The 20,278-nt window shown below is 39.0% G+C and overlaps 1 protein-coding gene across 2 annotated transcripts; it reads left to right on the top strand.

Moving 5' to 3' along the window:
- The first annotated feature begins 2,354 nt into the window (after positions 1-2,354).
- Positions 2,355-18,054, top strand: si:dkey-27h10.2 (uncharacterized). 2 transcript variants are annotated; one of them, XM_054604234.1, is made up of 10 exons: positions 2,355-2,535; positions 3,027-3,242; positions 3,416-3,538; positions 4,367-4,411; positions 4,585-4,664; positions 5,188-5,287; positions 5,462-5,545; positions 8,075-8,293; positions 8,902-8,996; positions 17,437-18,054. In XM_054604234.1, the coding sequence occupies exons 1-9, from the start codon at positions 2,502-2,504 to the stop codon at positions 8,952-8,954; spliced, it is 954 nt and encodes a 317-aa protein (XP_054460209.1). In that variant the 5' UTR covers positions 2,355-2,501; the 3' UTR covers positions 8,955-8,996; positions 17,437-18,054. The 2 variants fall into 2 exon arrangements, with proteins under 2 accessions (XP_054460209.1, XP_054460210.1); XM_054604235.1 differs by having other exon boundaries at positions 5,191-5,287; positions 17,437-18,032.
- The last annotated feature ends 2,224 nt before the right edge of the window (positions 18,055-20,278 follow it).

The following is a 20,278-nucleotide window of genomic DNA, read 5'->3' as shown; positions in this document are numbered from 1 at the left end:
CTGTAAATGGTCAGTTCTTTGACCATTTACAGCAACTTGAAAGTGCTTTTTGTATATATTAACATTGTTCTCACCAAGTTAATTGCTAAGGTCTGGAAATGTGGCAACATTATAACATTTGTATTTCTTTATCTTTATCTCTGCTTGTTTTTCATTGCCTTCATGAAAATTTGCACCTTATCACTTGCTAACTGACAGACAATTTAAAAACATTTTTGTATATAGCTCTTCAGGACTCAACATTTTTGTTATAAGCTAAGTCAGAGTTATGATAGTTGGAATCAGTTGGACAACAAAAAGTTTGACACGCTTTCAAATGCAACCTCAAATCTTGTATGCCAGTGATCAACGTTTCAATATATGACCATTTTGAATTTTTGTATATGATGAATTCAATTGAGCTGGAAAAAAAAATCCTGTGCAAGTTTAGAAGGATGGGGAAAAAATGTATACAAATCCAGTTTCCAGTCCAGTGAATCCTCACTCAAACCTTCAAGTCATCTCTCACTCTCTCTCCCTCATTTACTGTTGCTTCTCTGTTACTTGCTTGGCAAATGTGAGTATACAGTATGAATAGTTTTACAAGGCCAATTGAGAAATAACAGTGAGGGGAGGTGGTGATGGTGAGGGTGGATGTGTGGGATGGTGATGGGGAGGTGGGGGGGGGGGGATAAAGAAAGAGAATACAGGTTGTCAGTGTGGTTGAACAGCAAAATAGCATTTTCTCCCTCGGGCTCAGCCTCCACAGATGTTTCATTCAGGCCCCATGGCAGGGCCACTCTAAAAAGTGCTCCAGTCCCGACACAATTCAGCCCCTTTGTGCGCTGAAGGGGAGAAGCTCAGCCCACTGTTTACTGCTCGTCCACCCCCCATCCCCCCTTGTCTAACCCCCCTCCTCATGTTAGCAGGCGGAACAATTGGGGAGGGCCTTGCCCAGAGCCGGGGCGGTGTGGCAGGTCAACAGAATGGGCTGTGAATCCTGTGCCTCTGAATCCTCCGGGTGGGTGGTCCAGCTCTCTCCCCTCTCTGTGTCTCTCTCTCTCACACACACACACACACACACACACACACACACACACACACACACACACACACACACACAACACACACACACACACACACACACTTTGCTCTCCTCTCAGTGATTAGCTCATCCACCGGGCCGGGCCTGGTGCTGGTGCCTGGGCTCTGTGATGTGGTGATAGGTGGCCCGGGGAGGAAGCCAGACGGCCAGCCTTTTTCTTTAAGGATTAGCGGACTCCCAGTTCCTCGTCACCACGAGCCGGTCCCGGACAGAACCGGACAGGCCAGTCGGCAGGAGGGGCCTGCGGTGGCCCACGTGGAGCCTGCCAGAGACTGGGTGGCAGTTAACACTAATCCTGCCGCTGATTACCACTGGCATGGTGAAATAAACAGTAATACATGAACCTACAAGGCTGAGCACACATACACCTTTACAACAACTCCACCCACACAGACACACTTGTTCAACAACACACACACACACACATTTATAAACAGCAGCAGCATTACAGCAAATAACACATCTGTTAGCTCTGATGAAGGTTCTTTACACCGAAAGCTTAAAATAAGGTGTTCACTGCACAGATTTAAATGTGCGGATATCTATTCTACTAGTTTGAGCAAATAACATGTCTTTAAAAGGCAAGAAAACAGTAACAAATAGTGAAAAAGAATTGCTTTCTCACAATCCTCATCTCTTCCTCAGCCTCCACAACAATCACCTCAACATATTGTTATTAATCTTTCAATACAACCTAAATACAAGTTTCCTATATGTTTTGAGAAGCTTTTTTTCTCATTTAGTACATGAGAGAGGAAAATCGATTTAGTTAAAGTTAAATTTACCAAAAAGAGAGTGCCACTGTCTTAACCCCATCTGGCGTCTTTCCCTTTTGTCACAGCGACATCTAGTGAGCAAAAAATGTACTGACAACAGTGGAACAATTGCACCAAGTAACCTGTTTTGCAACACTATTAGTTTCTCAAGAAAAAGACACCCAGTTGTCGTTGTAACTTAACAATGTATTGCTAAGTGGAAATAAATTGAAAACAAAAACTGATGAATGAATCCGTCAAACACTAAGAGGTCAAAATTAGATGAAATATTTGCCCTCAAAGGTGTTACAGCTGGCACAAACATGCCATATTTTTCATTTAATGATTTGACTTTAGATTTACAGTGAACCGTATTAGACAAGTCCTCGTATTGTTGAGTCTGAAGCAACATATGTTTCCTCTCACTCACACCGTTTGAGCAACACTGTTCTTTGATGCATCCTGCTGTGGTCAGAGGCATGATCCTCTTTTTTGGTTCCTTTACAAGAATCCAATGCGCTGAGGCATTGAGGAAAATAGCAGTGTATGAAAGCATCACCTTTTCGCTCAGAGCTTTTATAATACATATATATAAATATATATGTATATATTCTGTGTATCTGGACTATCCCCACCTGCTGCTACCATCAAACAACCTAACAATGCCATTGATCAGTTTGTCCTTTTTTTTCCTGGGTAAGGCTCTTTATATTTTTATATTTTTTAAATGCACCTGATTAAACTGTATTACATCAGTGTTTTTGAAACTATTAAAGTGTTACGTTTTGTTGTCAATATGAAAGTTTTCTGTCACGTATGATGTTCACTATTTTTCTGGCTTCAATTGTAGATGGTAAAACTGCATCAAAATTAAATGTAATATTTATTTTATAAAATGAAAAGCCTGAAGCCAGAGTTCATGAGCAAAACATCATAAGACGAGCAGGGCCACACCTTAATGTACAGTACTTACATAGCTGGTTCCCTTCAGGGCTTACAGTGAACAGAGCTACTGTAAGTCTTGGAGCATGACGATACAGTGCAGGGTTGATTTACAGATCAGCAAAGAAATAACTCTGTAGTAAAGTTTATTTTTGTGTGATCAATGTCATCAATGCTCAAGCTCTGGTCATTTTTTTCTTCACCTGTTGGATAGTTTTGATAAGGCTGTGTATCTTTTGATGCAGGTTTGGTTGTGACTTCTGTCACAGCAGATGAGACATCAGCAAGGAACGGTTCTGACAATGCTCCAAATGAATCTGCCAGTACTGTCAATTATTCCACTGTATCACCCTCCACTGTATCAGCCACCATCGGTGTCACCAGTACCACCATTCTCACTATCACTGGTACCATGAACAACACAGAGGGCACCATGTCAACCTTAGCAACAACGCAGGAAGGTGAGAGCTTATTCATGTTGCCTTATGCTAAACAGCACCCATAGGTGTTTGATTCCACCAAAATAATGCTTTGGACCCTCATAGCCAGCCGATTCATCCTCATGTCATCTTTGTTTTATGATTGTTCCTGTCTGAATTATTGTTTGCCTATGCTTAATGATTCTCTGATTCAGAAGGGGGAAGCTCTCAAAGTGTCGGGACCCAAAGTACATCCCCAACCACCTCACCTAAAAGAACCAAACCTGATCCAACTAAAAGAACCAAACCTACCACCAAAACAAGCAGCAAGAACAAAAGTGAGTTGAGACTGCTGATTAAATAAACTACATTCAACAGTTTGGTGCTCCTTAATTAGTGTGATTTGACTGCTTTACAGTACCAAACATTGCCACCTGCTTGCTAAATCAAAATGTTAAAATAAATATCAGAGTTAAAATTGGATACATTGATGAATATTGTTGATGATGATGACACTTTAAAGCTGCCTTCATCAGTAATTTTATATAACAAAAGATAAACAATGGATGGAAGGATTTCATACTGTGAAAGGTGACTCTGCAGTTCTCCTAAGCTTTGCGGAGCATTTTAGCATCTGTTAACTCATTTTCCTTTTTACAATTTTACTGTTTTGGTACCCTCTCACCTAAACCTGATGTACTTAATAACGGCTGACAGACAAAGTAAGCGACTAGTTACAGACAGTGAACACAGTTGAACATTTGCTAAAGAACCAGATATTCCCTCTGGAGTTGAAAGACACAAAGGACAGTAAATATTGGACTTCCTTTCAACACGTGGACAGGAACACGTCTCCAAATGAATGCAAATGTTGCTCTGTGTCTGTTGAAAGTGTAGCATTAGATATACATCAGCTTTGTCCGGTGATAATGCCACTGTTGTGTTTTCAGCTTTTTTTGCTGCCCCCAAGTGGCCAAAACATTCTGGTAATGCAGCTTTAAACCAGTTAAATATGTAATGGATAATAAAGACTGGAAGTGGCGTTCCCTTCTGACTGTATTATGAATAGAAGGTGACATTTGACTCATCACTAGCAGGTTTTTTACTAACAGACTGATTTTTTTTTCTCTTTTGAAATACAAACCATATACCTATATTTATTACAGAACCCACTGCTATGCCGAATAAGTTGAATGCAAATGACAGCGTCGGTGAGTTACACTTAAATGTAATGTAGCACAAATTATCATGTGATGTGAAACCACAATGTATTTTAAGTTTAGCCATAAACATATCTTTATCTGGGCCATTTTGCATAACTTTCACAATTTGAGCAAATGTGGGTCTTTAAAAACATTACTACAAACTGTTTTACCTCCTGCAGGCATTACCATCCTAGTTATAATCATCCTCGTAGTCATTGGATTTGGAGTTGCCTGCTACATCGTACGGAGGAGATCAAGGGTAAGTAACGTTAGCTGTTTGCTTCCTATAACGTACCAAATAAGAAATAGTTTGATATTTTTTTGGTAAATGTGATTATTTATTTACCCTCCGAGAGTTAGATGACACAATTGATATCAAACTCATATTTGTTTTCTAAATATGAAGCAACCGCCAACAGCTGGTTAGCATAGCTTAGCATAAAGACTGGAAATGGGTTAACAGATCATTTAAAGCCTACTAATTAATAATAAACTCTGGTTTGTTTAAACCCCACAAAAAATATATGTAAAGCCATCACATTGCTGTTTTTAAAACAAAATAGAAATAAGCTGTTGATTTGTTTTGTTACAGTTAAGGGTAGACAGATTATTTCAATTTTGGACAGAATCAATTTAAAAGTAGCTTAGTTTAGATGAAGAATTAAAAGAGTCAGAAACAGCTAACCGCCCGCAGAAATCAATTCTCTCATTTCCCAAAATGTCAAACCATTCCCTTCCTTTTTTTAAAAAAAATGATTGTGTTTCTGAATCCTCTCTTTTAGCAGCGTTACTCTGTGGATTTCACCTCCAGACCCGATGGAGCCAACATCCCTCTCAGCACTGTGGAGCCTGAGCTGTCGGTTGATGCTGCACCTCAGAACGGTCAGTCCAACACATCATCATTAAGTTATATCAACTATATCAACAGCAATGTTACAGAGAAGATGTCATATTTATAAAAAAAAAAAGAAAATAATTACCCTTGGAACTTAAACACATTGTGTCATTCTGTTGTTGCAGAAATATTATTTATCCTGATCAATGTGTGCTTTTTAGGTCTGAAAACCTTTGAAAGTGCAGAAACTACCAAAGAGCCACAGGAACCAGAGGCCAAACCTGAAGTACAGGAGGAGCAGAAAGGTTAGAACAACCGTCTGACTGATCAGCGTTAATTATTGTGTTGTTGTATCGATGGAGCTCAGAGAACCAGGAGAAGATATCTGTTTTTAATTTATGTGTGTATTGTGGCCTAAACGTGTGCTATCTTCCTTCCTCTTTCATAAGATCAGTTAAACTTAATAGAAGGAAGTACAGTTTTTGTGTTCTCTACACTCTAAATTAACACTGAGATATTGTGAAATAGTGTGAATGTCCTGCAGGCTTACAGAGTATTTCATTCTCATAGAAAAATATGTTGCGCTCCACTCTGGGAGTTGATTTCTCAGCCTAATATGAATCAAATATGAAATAAATAATGTTACATTTTTACCATATGTCATTCAACTTTTCGGAACCACAACATGTTTAAGTAAATTTTATAGGAAGGAAATCTGAAATCCTGTGCAGCAACTTGACTCAAGCTTGACTTTAAAAACAACTTTGTTGCAAATTAATTCAGATCAGTTGAGGACTATGTCTTTAAGTTCCTGCACAACAGTTCTTTACTTTGAAAAGAGCAATGATGAAAATGTGGCCTGCAGTAATCATGTCTACCACATGGTGGAAATGGAAGCCAAGTTAACAAATTTCAAGCTTTTTGAGTTTTCCTTAACTGCAGCTGACAACTCATATCTTCTTCGGTGGTTGTTAAGCATGTGGTCATTTTGCTATAAAGCATAATGCTTTTTTAAAAAACATACCAAAGTCTTTGTCTTCATATGCAGCAAGTCTTAAAGTTTTTAAATTCAGATGTTCAGTAAATATTTGTGAATTCATGATAACTTCCTCTATAATGTATATGTTTATGCTATATCTTTAACTAGACATTTTGTTTCATATAGTTTGTTAGCTATGAAAGCATAAGTGCTCATTCTTTGTTCCGGTTTTACTCAGAGGTCTTCCCAGGCTGAATAAGAAAAGGTAAAATGTACAGTTCATGTCTGGGCTTGCCTCCCTGCCTTGGGCCGCTCTGTTGAAATGGACAATGCTGACGGCCGCTTTTAAAATCAGCCACCTTTCAAATGGATCGCTTCCTCTCATTGGAAAATAATTGAAACTTTGTGAGCAATCAGTGCAGGTGGGCAGCCAGATATCTAATCATGCACCTGGGTTTGTTGCTCCTGTTTGGATTCAACTTGGTGGCAAGAAGAAGAATCTGATTTGGCTGATGCTGATTGCTTGTCCAGTGCACTCAAACTCTCTTGTTCTATCTCAAGTGTTTCAGTTAGTGAAGTAAACGCTGAAGAAATCAGCCAAAAGTTTGGCAAATTGTGAATTACACAATCTCTGGTACAAGATTCTCGTCCAAAATTCAGTACAACATGGCTGATCTGTGTTATTTTATACCAAAGGATACTAAAGTGACAAACAAGGCTAAACATATCATTAATTAGTCAACTTTTATCAAAATTGAGTGGAGCAGTTAGATGGTATTTCATCAGCAATCTGATCTGTCACTTCCTGTGTGTTCAGTGCAAATACTTCTTCTTCTCCTTTCCATTCCTTTTTTTTAAGTAAACAACAGTCTCATTGAGGTCTAAATACATACAAAGCAATGAACGCAGTAACCATCATCTGTATGTTACAATGCACAGCTGTTCCCAAAGTGTTAATTAATGATCTTTAGAGGTGCTTGTAAGTGTTTTTTTTTTAAATGCCGTCTACCAGTTTCCCCCTGCTTCCATTCTTGAAGTAAAGGTAACTGCCACCTGACGTACATATGAGTGGTATAGAGCTATTTATTTCAATATTGCATTTAAACCAATTACTTTTTACACAACACCGAGTAGAGACTATAGCTCACATGTCCTTTCTTATACTAAAGCATAATGTGAAGCGGTCAGTCACCAGAGTCCACCTGTGATGAAGCGTCTAGTCATCCGCCATAAACCAGACAGAAGTGATGATTCTCTGACAGTCGTAAAGTCGCTTTAGGAGCCATCTTACTCACGGCAGAATTATGTCTAGAACAACGGTCACCTTCCTCTCCCCTTCATCTCCGCTTTCCCTCCACCTAACCCTGGGTCAGATAATGATGGGGCTGCCCTACTTTCCCACAGCCTCCAACAGCTGCATGGCTGTGGCTCATTAGGAACTGGTCAGTAATCAGCCGCCTCATTAACAACATGGTGGCCTCCTGAAATGCCTTCGCCCGAGAGAAACCCCCCCTCTGACTGTTAGAGAGGGTGAAACTGCTTGAGGCTGTATGGGTGAAAAGACTGTTATTATGTGGGTGCTAAGTACAGAATGTAAATAGCAAATCTGCAAAGTCATATAAGTTCAAATATGTCTCAACAACATTACAAAATGAATGTATTGCAACAGTGTTACTTCCTAAAAAGGCATGATGTAAATGTTGGGTTTTTCCAATTTATTCCATTATGACTTAAGCTGGGTGTTATTTTAATTCAACCACATGTGTTTTAATGTGTCACACTTTAACTGGATTCAGAGTTGGAAAAACAGTACTAATGAAAATGCAATGTGGTTTGCTTTTGTTGTCCTTCACAGCTGAGGCTGACAAATCTGTTGATGATCCCAGCGCTGAGTCTGCAGCTCCGGCTCCATCCCCAGACAGCTCTGAGGACAAACCCAAAGAGGAGGTCGTTGAGCAGAGTGTGGATGAGAAAACCGATGACGAAGGCGCTGTCTCCAACAAGACCTCTGTGGAGTCGCTGAAGGAGACGAATGAGAACAACAGCAACAATGCTGACATCAGTCAGACAAGAGGTTGGTATTCAGAGGTTGTCATTGTTGTTCCTCATACTATCTGAGATATTCATTATTTCACAGTCACACAGCAAAACAGCAAACACTCATCTACTGATTAAACCGTGTGTGTTTATACACTTAGGATTGAAAAAAGAGAAAGTAGGGACCTCAGTTCGTTGATTCTTCTATAAACCTGCCTGGTGGTTAAGAAGGCAGAATAATGACAGAATGACAGCTTCTTTGTTCATATCTCAGTTCCAACTAACTGCAACATGATTCATTTCAACACACTTACCGCTAATCTGGTTACAAAAACGAGAACTTACAACTATGCTGTTATTCACTATGTTAATTTCCTGGGTGTATTGTGTATACCTTATTGGGTTAAAATTCACTGTGCAACATTAAAAGATTCTTCCAAGTTTGTTTGACATACACACATTATTAGTGGTTATCAGTCATTGGTATCCTCTCCACGCTGGCTTTAAAATGAAATAATGATTCATTGCCTGATTTACAGTATGAGAAAGTAATCAGCTCAAATTACAGCAGTTTTTTCTTGAGTTTAACATCACGATTCGCATCTCTAAACCAGCCTCTGTTAACCCCTTGCTTATTTTAAACAGATATGAAGATGAGCAGCATGTTTTGGGACATTCCTCTCAATTGTCCGGTGTGAGACATTTCGCATATCTGCCCCGTGCCGTTCTTCAGGAACTCGGTAAGACCTCAGTGGACAGAAGTTCTACTGCAGCTGCTTCGCTGCTCAGCCAAAACCCCCCAAACCCTCAACCCTGCCCTGCAGACATCATGAATGACCACTGGGAGTGCTTTTTTACAGCTTCTTGTCCTGAATTAAAATATTAGAAATAGAGAAGTCATAACCATTAAATCTAAAATTATAAAGTGTGCTTGTCCCCAAAATTGTAAATCACATTGACAGTCTGACATCCAGTAGTTTATAAATATACTCTGGAAGCTGCACCCATAAACTTGGCCTCTCTGGCCGTTGAATAAGTCAGTTTCACAACATACAGTATATCATTCAGAGCGATACTACTTTTTACTATTGCTGGATTATTTATTTTTTGTTCAGAAGCTATAGCTCTTCAGCAGTCATATAACATCAAGGTCCACTTTTTAGCCTTTTCCCGATCTATAAAATGCATTTCATAGTCTCCATCTACATTATTATGTGACCACTCTTAACATTTTATCCCACAGAAGACCAAGAGAAAAGCTTATAAGTGGCTCCTGAGTTCAACCTTTTTTATTTAAAAGATTATTTCCAGTGTCAAAATGTAATCTTCATGCTCATCTACAGGTCTATACGCTCTAAATAATAATTTAAAAAAAAGCAGTTGTTCCTTTACTTAATGAATGCACCTCTTTTCTGATAAATTTCTATGTAAACCACACATGGCATCATTCCTTCCTCCTTCTGGTTCATCCACGCTCTATCTGCCACTGACGGATGAGGTTCCTCTCACACGAGTGCTAACATGGGCCCTCTCAGTCTAATCATCATGTGCTGCAGGATGTGAGGCCCACATCTGCATCTGCACCTGCACCTGCGCTCCCTCTCTCTTCCTATCTGTTCAGAAACACTCAGGGCCGAAGCCTGAGGCCCGAGGAATTCACACCGCTCTTAACAGCTGATGATAAGCTCACATCTGAAGGCTAACCGCTCTCAGATGCTCCGTGTTAGCGGTCACGGATCATCTCCGTTCCCACAAAAACACCGGCTTCAGAAATCCCAAGCATCTCCGTCCCAGAAGAGGCACTCAGTTTTAACTCTGTGCGTCTTCAAGATGAATTAAAGGATAACCATGACATCTAATGAGATTTGAATTTATGAATTTATCCTATCATTATATCCTTGACATGATCTTCACCTGACAAACATGTCCTTTGGATATCATTCCAAATGCACCCTTTTCACAGCCAACATTTCAAGGTAGGAAATGCACAGGTGTTTCTGATAACATTAATGATGGATCAGTTGTATTGAAGTGTCTCAATAAGCCATGACAGTGTGACAGTGAGCCAGCATGCACAGCAGACGTGCCTGAGTAGAAAAATACCAGGTTCATTTAATAACATTCACGATGGGGGAGGACCTGGTGTTGTGCATCGTGGCTCATTGACATAGCTTACTGGGACACTTGATGATTAACATTATCAATCTCACCTGTGCTTTTCCTGCTATGACATGCCAAACTGTCTATGGAGAAAATAAGTCCACACCAGCTGAATTCAATTCAGCCATCATAAATTTGATTATTTACATCTGTGCTTTCACTTCTGTGTTAATGTCAAAATGTTTGGGATTAGTGATGTGCATTTAGAAAATAATTGACATGAAACCCTAAAAAAATTATCAATTGACTATAAGCTAGTTATAAGTCAACATGTGAAAAGGCTTTAACCATCTCATCCTTTTGTTGTATTGGTCAGTTTGATGCAGACTACTTTTGGTTATCTCTAATCCACTGAGCTACAAAATGCTTTGCTGGAATTCCTATGTGACAAGATTCTTCCACCAATTATTTAAATAATTACCTAGATAAAGTTTTGGGGTTGGTGGCAAACCCTGTCTTCACGACATACAGTGATAAAGATTGTATGATCTCAAAATAGTTATCACAAAACTAGTCCATAGTATGGAAAGCAATTTGAAACCAAGAAGAGAAAAGGGAAAAGTGAACTCTTCACTCATTCCCACCTGGTCCGAGAAGTAATGAGCAAGCTGGAAACTGAAGTTAAAAGGCTTCTCACCATTCTGCAGTTGTGGATAATGGATATGAGCTGACAGGTCATAAACTTAACCAGCATAATTAGACCTGGGACTTCACTGTGTTATTTTCCAGTCAGAGCTCAGCTTTCATGTTTGATGGCTACTGTTGGAGGAAACTGTCTGTGCCGCCTGGGATGAATATTTCACAGCGAGGAGGAGGCAGGTGAAAGAGCGCGGCAGGGTGAGATTTTATTATGTGAGACAAACAGACTTAGACTTTAGCTTGAAGCAGCTTGTTTTATTTGCAGAGGCTCTTTTTGTGAAGGGGTTTGCTCTTTTTGGTTCAGAGACAGGTCATGAAGCCGAGGAGGGCAAGAATCTGAAGGTGAACAATACGTTATTTTGTTGTTACTTAAAAAGCCTTTGTATGTGGCCTTATGATCATAAATGAGTCCTTGTTCTGTATGTCCTTTCATTGCTAGGGATAAACAAGAGTTTATATATGAATTGACTCGTTTACATTATTAGGTATTTTTCTCCTTTTCCTGCTTTCTAGTTATAGCAAAAGTCACAGTTTCCTTGGCCGATATAACAGGTGTTAATGTGGATTTATCGTGTGCGGGATGACAATGGTGCATGTGGTGAATGCAGGATCTTTACCTCAGTAATAACAGTGAAGGGAAGCTTCCTGCTTCTCTGGTTTGATGTGGTTAAAACTGGCAGGTCGGACATTACACCTGGGTAGGTTTTCAGGAGGGAGGGACTGTCGGAAAACGCAGACTGAAGAAAACAGCTGGTGGAGGCTGGTTCTTCCCCTTCCTGTCAAAACATCTAGTTTTGGTCAAGAAATTGAAAACTTGTAGTTTTGAAGATAGTTATTAGACTGCATCATTAAAGGAATGTGTCTGGGGTGCACTGTATGCTGTACATGCAGTTTTGAGGCCGACAACTGTGTGTGTCATCACTTTCTTCATGCGAAAATGTTGGCGATGTTCACGTTCTAACATGAACTTAAAGGAGTTTACAGTTAGCTCTGTTATAGATGGAGAAACTTTTCTGGTGCAGTGGATTTAAAAAAAGAAAATGTCTGTGTATAGTGTGAAATTAAATATTTTTTCTTAAACACAAGGTGAAGTAAATCCATGTACTTGCAGTTTAAAATGGAAAGAGGCTCTTTAATAGCACTTCATGTTGTGTTAGTGTTGATAGCATAATGTCAGGGCTGGATTAAAATGACTCCACTATAAATTAGTGATATTCCGCATTAGGAAAAAAGGATTGGCAACACAACAGTGGACATTAAGTAAAAGGTAAAAGTAAATAGGACCTGATATGTTATAGCCAAAAGGAATGCTGAATAATTTGATAATCACATTTCATAAATATCACCTCGTAGACGTTTGGTTCTTTCTCGTCAGTGTTTTGGGATACACAGTGATACTCAGACACACCCTCACCCTGACAAACACACAACAGCAGCCTTTCATAAAAAGATAAAATTGGTTTATCAAAGCTTTGTAAGATGATATACGGCCAAGTATGCCGTATGGAAAAATGAAACAACTTATTTAAGTCACAGTTACAGGAAAAAAGTAAAAAGAAAACTATTACATTTTCGGAAGATAAATATCGTATGGACAGTGGGCTAAAGGCACTGCTGAGCCTTTGTGGTGATCACATACAGCCGCTCTTTGGGGCCTTCAGGTGAACTGTGCTTATGCAATCTTGTAAATGGCTCATTGCATGGGTGGAATATGATTTCAAAAAGGTATAAAATGCAGATCTCCCTTCAAAAAGAACCCAAGGGACACTCTAGGGTTCGAGCAAATTGGAAATGTCTTTATTTAACATGGCAATATGTTTTTAAAAAGACCAAGGCATTGTGACCGACATGGATCTTCATCAGAGTCTTTGTAAGCAGTAGCTCTCACAAAAATAATGATGCGAGCTAGCTTCTAATGAAATATTTATTGTATGCATGGAAGCAATAACTGAAGTTGAAGCTTTTGAAGAAATACTTGTTGAGAGTCAGATGATATGATTGATAACAGTCTCTCATGTACAAGAAATATGAAGCTGAAGCCAGTAGCCAGTAGCCAGTTACCTTAGCATAGTATAAAGACTGGCAGCAGAGAAAAGTTGCAGTGTTACAGGGAGTAATGTACTAAGGGCTTTAAAGGAAATCTTTGTCAGTAACCGAGCTGTTGGTGGCACAACTTGCTGGGGCAAAGTCAGGCTGAACACAGCGCTCAGTTTCACTTGTTTGAGCTCCAATGTACAAGTCACAAATATTTACGAGTCATTCCAGGCATTTGAGTGTCTGTTATTTGACAAAATATAGAAAGAATAAATCTGTCAGTGGTGTTTGAACTTTGACTTATTAGGATGGCTTCCCCTTTAACACCAAGTCAATACATTAGAGACTGTGGAAGATGGAGATGAGCTGTTGCCTCCTAAACAATTTAGTTGAGTTTGTTGTCAAACCGAGCCACTTATGAGGTCATGACATGCTTTTGTAAAGAGTAAAACAAAACTCAGACTATGATAGATGAGGTCAAACTGATCGTCTTAAAACTGAAAACAATGGAGAACCTTTCAGCGTGATGTCATTAGACATGATCACCGGTGTGTCTGAATGGATTCTGTATTTTAGCCTCTTGGTTTAGCTTCCTGTCTCATGTCTTTTTATTGAAACCAACTAGGGTGCGTGTCCTCTTCCTGATTTGCTTCCTCGACCTGCAGAGGATTCTTGGTTGAAGTAATTTCCAAAGGTCATAGGTCAGACAATCCTAATTAAAGGGTACACAGTGACTGCAGGAGAATAATGTGGCCTCAATGTCAGAGTCAACTGGCTAACATTCTTTGCCTGTCATTGAGCAAGTCTCTGCAGAATTGGATGCGCAGCGGCTGCTGTGATGTGCGACGTAAACCAAGACGCATTTTAACAAATGCTGCTGCACATGACAGAACCTGAACAATATTTGTGAGAAATGTGGACGGAGACATGAAAAATTGCCTACTGGTTGGCCTCAATGTCACTTTAAAGTAGAGAATTCCTTCTCTACCATTCACCCAATTATTAAAAAAATTCAAAATTCAAACATGCAATTTTTCACGTCTGAATTCAAGTTTATTTCTATCCTTTGCAGGAAGCAAGGTAAAAGTGAGCGGTCACCTAAAAACGTACTTCTACTTTCCCTGACCCACATCCTTTTATTTTAAGAAATGTCAAATTATGCCACACCTTGACCTTCCCTATTTACACTGGAGACATTTTACAACTAGTGTCACATTTTCTAGATTCTTCCTTTGTACCCAAGTCCATACTTTGGCAGGTGGCCTGCAAAACATTTATAGGGCTTAATTTAGTAGTGCATGTTTCACTTCTTTACACCATGCTGCAAGTATCTCCAAGAAGGAAAGGAAGGAAGGGGGGGGGGGGTTACAGAGTGAAAACAATTTGTAGAGAATACAGAAATAGAGTCAGCACTCCAGTCACACGATGTCGAGTCACAGTGGGTTAGTTGTTAACAATCACACCCTTGGACATTTTGTGATTTATTGATCGTATTGTCTTTACTCTGCCTAGTTACCAATGCTTTGTTCTTTTTTTGCAACCCATCTTCTATAAAGAGGAAACATCCGTCTAGTTAATGTCAAAGTAATGACAGGTTACTGTAGTTTGGAAAAATTCATGATTACCGGTGCGCATGCCCTTTAAGCCTTGTTTGTGTGACGATGACAATGTTTACGGAAATAAGGTTACCAAAGTCGCTAAAATTCACCCTCTAGGTACCTTGAATAGCTGGACTAAATGTACCATCCAATAATTGTCAAGAAGCCAGCTAGTTGAAGTATTCTCTAAAAAGGTGAACACAGCATGAAGCTGCCTCCGCTTTCATGTCCACGCGACCAGATCCCAACGCAGCTGACTCCTTCAATGACCTACGACTCCAAACCTCATGGGGTCTATGGTCGTAGGGACAGTTTCCTCTCCTGTTGTCCTCTCCAGGCAACTTCAGACATTCCTGGCCTGGCTTTGTGCAGTTGGCAGGGCTGCTCTGATCAGGAGGCCTGCTGACAGACGGACATTCATTCACCTGCTGCTATCGCCTCCGGCATCGACTCCACATTCCTCGGGCAGTGTCAAACTGTCAGAGTCACACCGGGGCTTCATTACATCTCTGTCTCTCATCCTTCACACACAGTTTAAAAGTAAACTCAGGTGGAATCTCAGATGATGCTGAATGAAAGTTTCCAAAAATGTTAAAACAATAGTTTCCTTTCGTTTGATGTAACCCAGTTGATGTTGAAACATTCATGTGGAAACAGTGAGGAGTTGTGATGAAATCTGCACTTTGAGCCTGATGAGTATATCGACACTACAATATACACTATATATCAGTACAAGGTAACAGGTGGCACTGCTAAAGAATTATCCAATGCTCATACATGATCGGGAACCCCAGAAAGTGGTACAGCGAAATTTCATCAGATTAAGCTACTTTTTATGTAGTGACTTGGCTAGTTGGTCAATTATTTTGGGTGGCGATCTAACCCCTAACAGGCTGGCCAAACGGGAACATAATGACAATAGTCAGTCAAACAGCTCTACAAGCTTCTTTCTATTTTCATGGTTCAGGGTCCTTTAAACCGGCTGGCTTTTTATTATCAGGATTCCCTTCATTTAGCGTAGAGTTATCGAAGGGGTTAGCTAGTTTGCTAAGCTTGGTCACTAATGTAACAGTAAGTTGTTTTTTTTATCCGAAACAAGGGTCAAAGTATAGATGATGTTGTGTGCTTTACAGATGCAAAACCTCCTCGAGGCAAATTTGTGATTTGCGACATTCAGCTTAATTGACTTGAATTGATTTAACTTAATGCAGTTTATTTTAATGGTGAAAACAAACAAAGCTAATAACTTAACTTTCTCCATTTTTGCCTCTTAAGCACTTTATCCCCTCAAAGGTCAGAACTGTCATGATGCTTTGTATTGGTCAGCGGCCCAAATTCATGTGTCCAGATTCACCAAAGTACACGCAAATGCATGGATTTACTTCGACCCTACAATTAAATCTATTGACCACAACAAACTGCATTAGAATTCATTGATTTTGCAAAAGTTTGGTGTGAACGGCCCTTAACCCGACCTTATACTGTTTTTTAGGCCATTTTTATAACTCCAATTAAAATTTGATCCTGGCCCTATTTCAGTAAAAATTCTTAAATCAACACTAAATCAGACACTGTTTACTTATTTTGACAGAATTCTTTAAACTGACATTCATATAATTTACAGCTGAACCATAAAACTGCAACTTGTTTTGCTGTGAACAACATCACTCATTCTGGTTCAGGGAAACCAATCAATCCATTTTATCGTTCCAGTTGTTCCAACTTCTGTTTTTGTGCCCGGTCCTTGTTGTGTCAATAGCACCAATAAAGACATTCATCACTTCACAAAATACATGCAATTTCAATTCAGTGACACATGACGTAATTAAGTGAACTTAAAGTTAACCCTAAACTTCTGGTTTGCTTCAGATGCCAAATTAAATAGAAGACAGAACAAAAGACCTTACTTAACCTCAATAATGGTTTTCAAAAACTGGTATTATTTTACCTGAATGGCATTTGTGGGTTTTCTATTAGTGGGTGACTGACAAGGATAAGGATCCTTGCATTGGATTCAGTTGACCATTTTCTTCCTCACAGCTAAATCCCCCTTGGAATTCCCAATCTTTCAGCAGCCAGGTTTCACTATAGCATCTAACTGGTCTCCGCAGATCCCTATCTATCCCTGTGGCTCAACTCGGCATAGCTGTGTAGAATAAGATCAATGAGAAGTCTTACCTGCAACCTGAGCCTCAGTAGTCACATTACTGATCTTAAAACAAACCCCTTTATATTGGAAGCAGTTCAGATTAACTTGGGACAAATTTGAGAGAACAAATAACCACTTTTAAATAAACGATTAGGGTTGGAATGGTTGTCAAAGTGCAGTACAACAATTGGCCCTGATGCCTTTTGAAAATATCAGCTATGTTTTAATTGAAGGCTGTAAAGAGTAAAACGTAATAGATATGGATAATTATGTATTTATTTAAATAAATATTTGGATAAATCCCAAGATTAACCCTCCCTGTCTCATTGTCACGTAACGCTCAGCGACTACACTGTTTTTTTGCAGCCTTCTTAATGGTAAAGCGTAAATCACATCAATAGATGTGGAGTAGGATTATGTCAGCTATCCTCTCTCTCAAACAGATGTCTCTCCATGGAGGTCAAAGGCCATGGCAAAGGCCACATAAACTTGGCCAAAGCAGAAGTTACAAGTGGAAAAAGCAGGTGATTGCAGGACGTGTGACTGTGGGACAGGATACATTGTTTTCATCGTTCTGTGCATTTCTTTTCTGTCTTTCAGATTGAAGAAGTTACAGCAGTGGAGATGGACACGTCTACTTGACGTTGTGTCAAATCTAGTGGGCTGTTTCTTCCTTGTTGTAAATAAATGTATTGTAACACAGCAGCTTTTTCAAAGTTAAACAACAGCAGAACTAAGTGTTTTAAAGATTTTACTGATTGAACTGAATTTGTGTGTTTTGCAAACGGTCACAATTTACTGGGTTTGTATACTATATGTTATTACTTTAGTACAGTAATATACGTATTACAGTATTTTGGTACACATTTTTTAATTATGCTAAGTATGATATATATATAACAAGACAATATAGGATTGTCAGATTTAAATCAGTGGTCTTGTTTCAATTTAGGATGCAATGTTATTTTTGAAGATTCTTCATTTTGCTTTCCCTTGATGTTCTGATTTGGTTGTGTTAAAGTTTCGGTTATGCTAATAAAAATTGCCTTGTATGACATGAATGTATTAAAGAAAATAATTCTTACTATGTACCTAAATAAATATAACTTGATTAACATTATATAACATCATGTAACCTTCAATAATTCATATAGAACTTTATCCACAAACGTTATTCACAAGTTTCTGATGTAGATAAATAAACCATATATACTTGAACCTACTCAGATACTGACCTAACTTTTCTTGTGCATCTTTGGTCTCAGAAAATAATGATTAGGTCAATTAGCAATTGTTCAAGCCACCATACTGTACCTCTGCTGCTCCCCTGCTGACTTTCAGCAACTGTTCTTTTACATGCCCCCGACTCGTTTTACTGTAAGTGCAAACATGAGCTCCAGGTGCAAATACATTTAGTTCAAAGTGACAGTGTTAAAAGACAGGAATCCCCCGTTACTGTGCTTCACACATTCCTGGGTCAGTAGCCGGCTTTATGATTTTGGTACTGTTGTCTAGTAGTAGATATATAGTAAGGTCATTATTGGTGCTACTTAAACTTAAAACAGAAGATTAATGGAGCATCAACCCTATTCTTATGATGCTATTTGTTTCATTTTATTTGATGTGGTTAAGATAAAACAATTTAACACACAATAAAGCGATATGAATTGCTGGGTGGGGTTTCAGCTCATCACTGAAGGACTTGCCTATATAAATATGGATCTAGGTTCCTGTTTACTTTCATGAGCCATATAATATTTTTGTCCATCTACAGTGATGTGTTGCCCAGTGTTTGGGTCTGATCCAGCTGCTATATCTAGCCTGTTTCCATGAGCTTCCGCTCTCCTTTAAAGACGAGCGATAGCACCGGGCCTATATCAATCCGCTCGCAGGATGCTTTAATCCACCATTAAGCGGATGAAATGTTGCACTGTGCCTGCGGTGAAGCAGTGACGGCAGGAGCTTGTCTAAATTTTGTGCCCGTATACCCCTCAAACCTGACCGCAGTCATGGACACCCTGCACCAAATCATCCAGTGCAGCAGAACACAAACCTGTTCCTCCTCGGAACTGGATCCAAATGTCTCAGGTCTCAGTATCCTCTATTTATACGCTGTGTATATTTACAACAGGCCGGATGATTAGGACGCTAGCGAGTAATGAAGAGAATGTGGTGGCAATCTTCTTCGGCTATTCTAAGGAGTCAAGAACTTTATCAGGGGTGAGACACCTTGCGGATGTCATTTTTTGTTTTCAAAGAATCTCATTTCAAAAAGAGTATCCGTATAAATAAAGAAGCATAGTTCTCTTTATGTTGCTTTCAAGGCAGGGCCTACTTTTCGAGGAGTGTCACATTAATCTCCTGTAATAAAACATATAGCACAATGATGAACTTCGTCAGGAGTTGAATGAGGAAAATGTGAAAGTATCTCTGCAGTGAAGCTCACAATGTGACATGATAGTCAACTGTTTTTCTTGTTGGAGTTTTGTTTATTGCTGTTATAATGTCATCTCTGTACCTTGTTTACATTGTTATTTATTTAATTGTTTCTGTCTTTACCATGTAAAGGGCCTTTGAGTACCTTTTAAAGCCCTATACAAGTAAAATGTATCATTAATATTATTATTATTATTATTATTATTATTATTATTATTATTATTAACTGCACAATCATAAAACATGAAAAATGCTTGATGTAGGAAGACAAGGTTTGGTGTTATCTTGATAACGAATGAAGATAGTGGGGGAGGTCTGAACCCAAGCAAATATCCCCGGAGTATCTGTTGATGTCTTAAAACGTGGTTTAAATGTATTAATAAGTTATTTTTCTATGAGCTCCCAAGAATTAATACATTATCTTATTGAACTGTATGTGGAGGTAGCAGTTTTATCCGGTAGAGTAGCTCTGATGCTACAGACCTTTACCTGCATTTGACCCTCTGCATTGTCTCCAGGCACAAACACACACTCACTAACAGTGACACATATCAACTGCCTGGACGAAGCTTTTCATCAGCTGTATGAATGATTGAGATGCTTGAGTGATAAGAGTTATGGACAAGCCCAGAATGTGATGAATGATGATTAAACCTGTTTTCTTTGTAACAAGATAACGTCTGTCAGTGAGTAAGGTGAGGAATGTTGTAATGATTTACGTTTATTAAGTCATATTTCCTGACTTAATTGTTTGAAGTCCTATAATTATTTTCATATTTTATTTTTGTTGTATTAATTTTATTCTTGAGCTTTTCGTGTTGGAAAAGGCTATATTATGTCAAATTTTCAAATGAGGTCATATTTACTACCTCTGCACACGGTAATAAATAATGACAGTTATCCAGTGTTTGTTTCCCCTTGGTTGGTTTTAGATGGATGGATGGATAGATAGATGAGGGACAGGCACGTTTAGCTAACGGTAAATGCAAACATCAGCATGCTAGGC

The sequence above is a fragment of the Anoplopoma fimbria genome, chromosome 9 (genome assembly GCF_027596085.1).
Source record: "Anoplopoma fimbria isolate UVic2021 breed Golden Eagle Sablefish chromosome 9, Afim_UVic_2022, whole genome shotgun sequence".
Taxonomy (NCBI): domain Eukaryota; kingdom Metazoa; phylum Chordata; class Actinopteri; order Perciformes; family Anoplopomatidae; genus Anoplopoma; species Anoplopoma fimbria.
The sequence above is the reverse complement of the archived record's forward strand: the minus strand, read 5'-3'. Positions and strand labels throughout refer to the sequence as shown.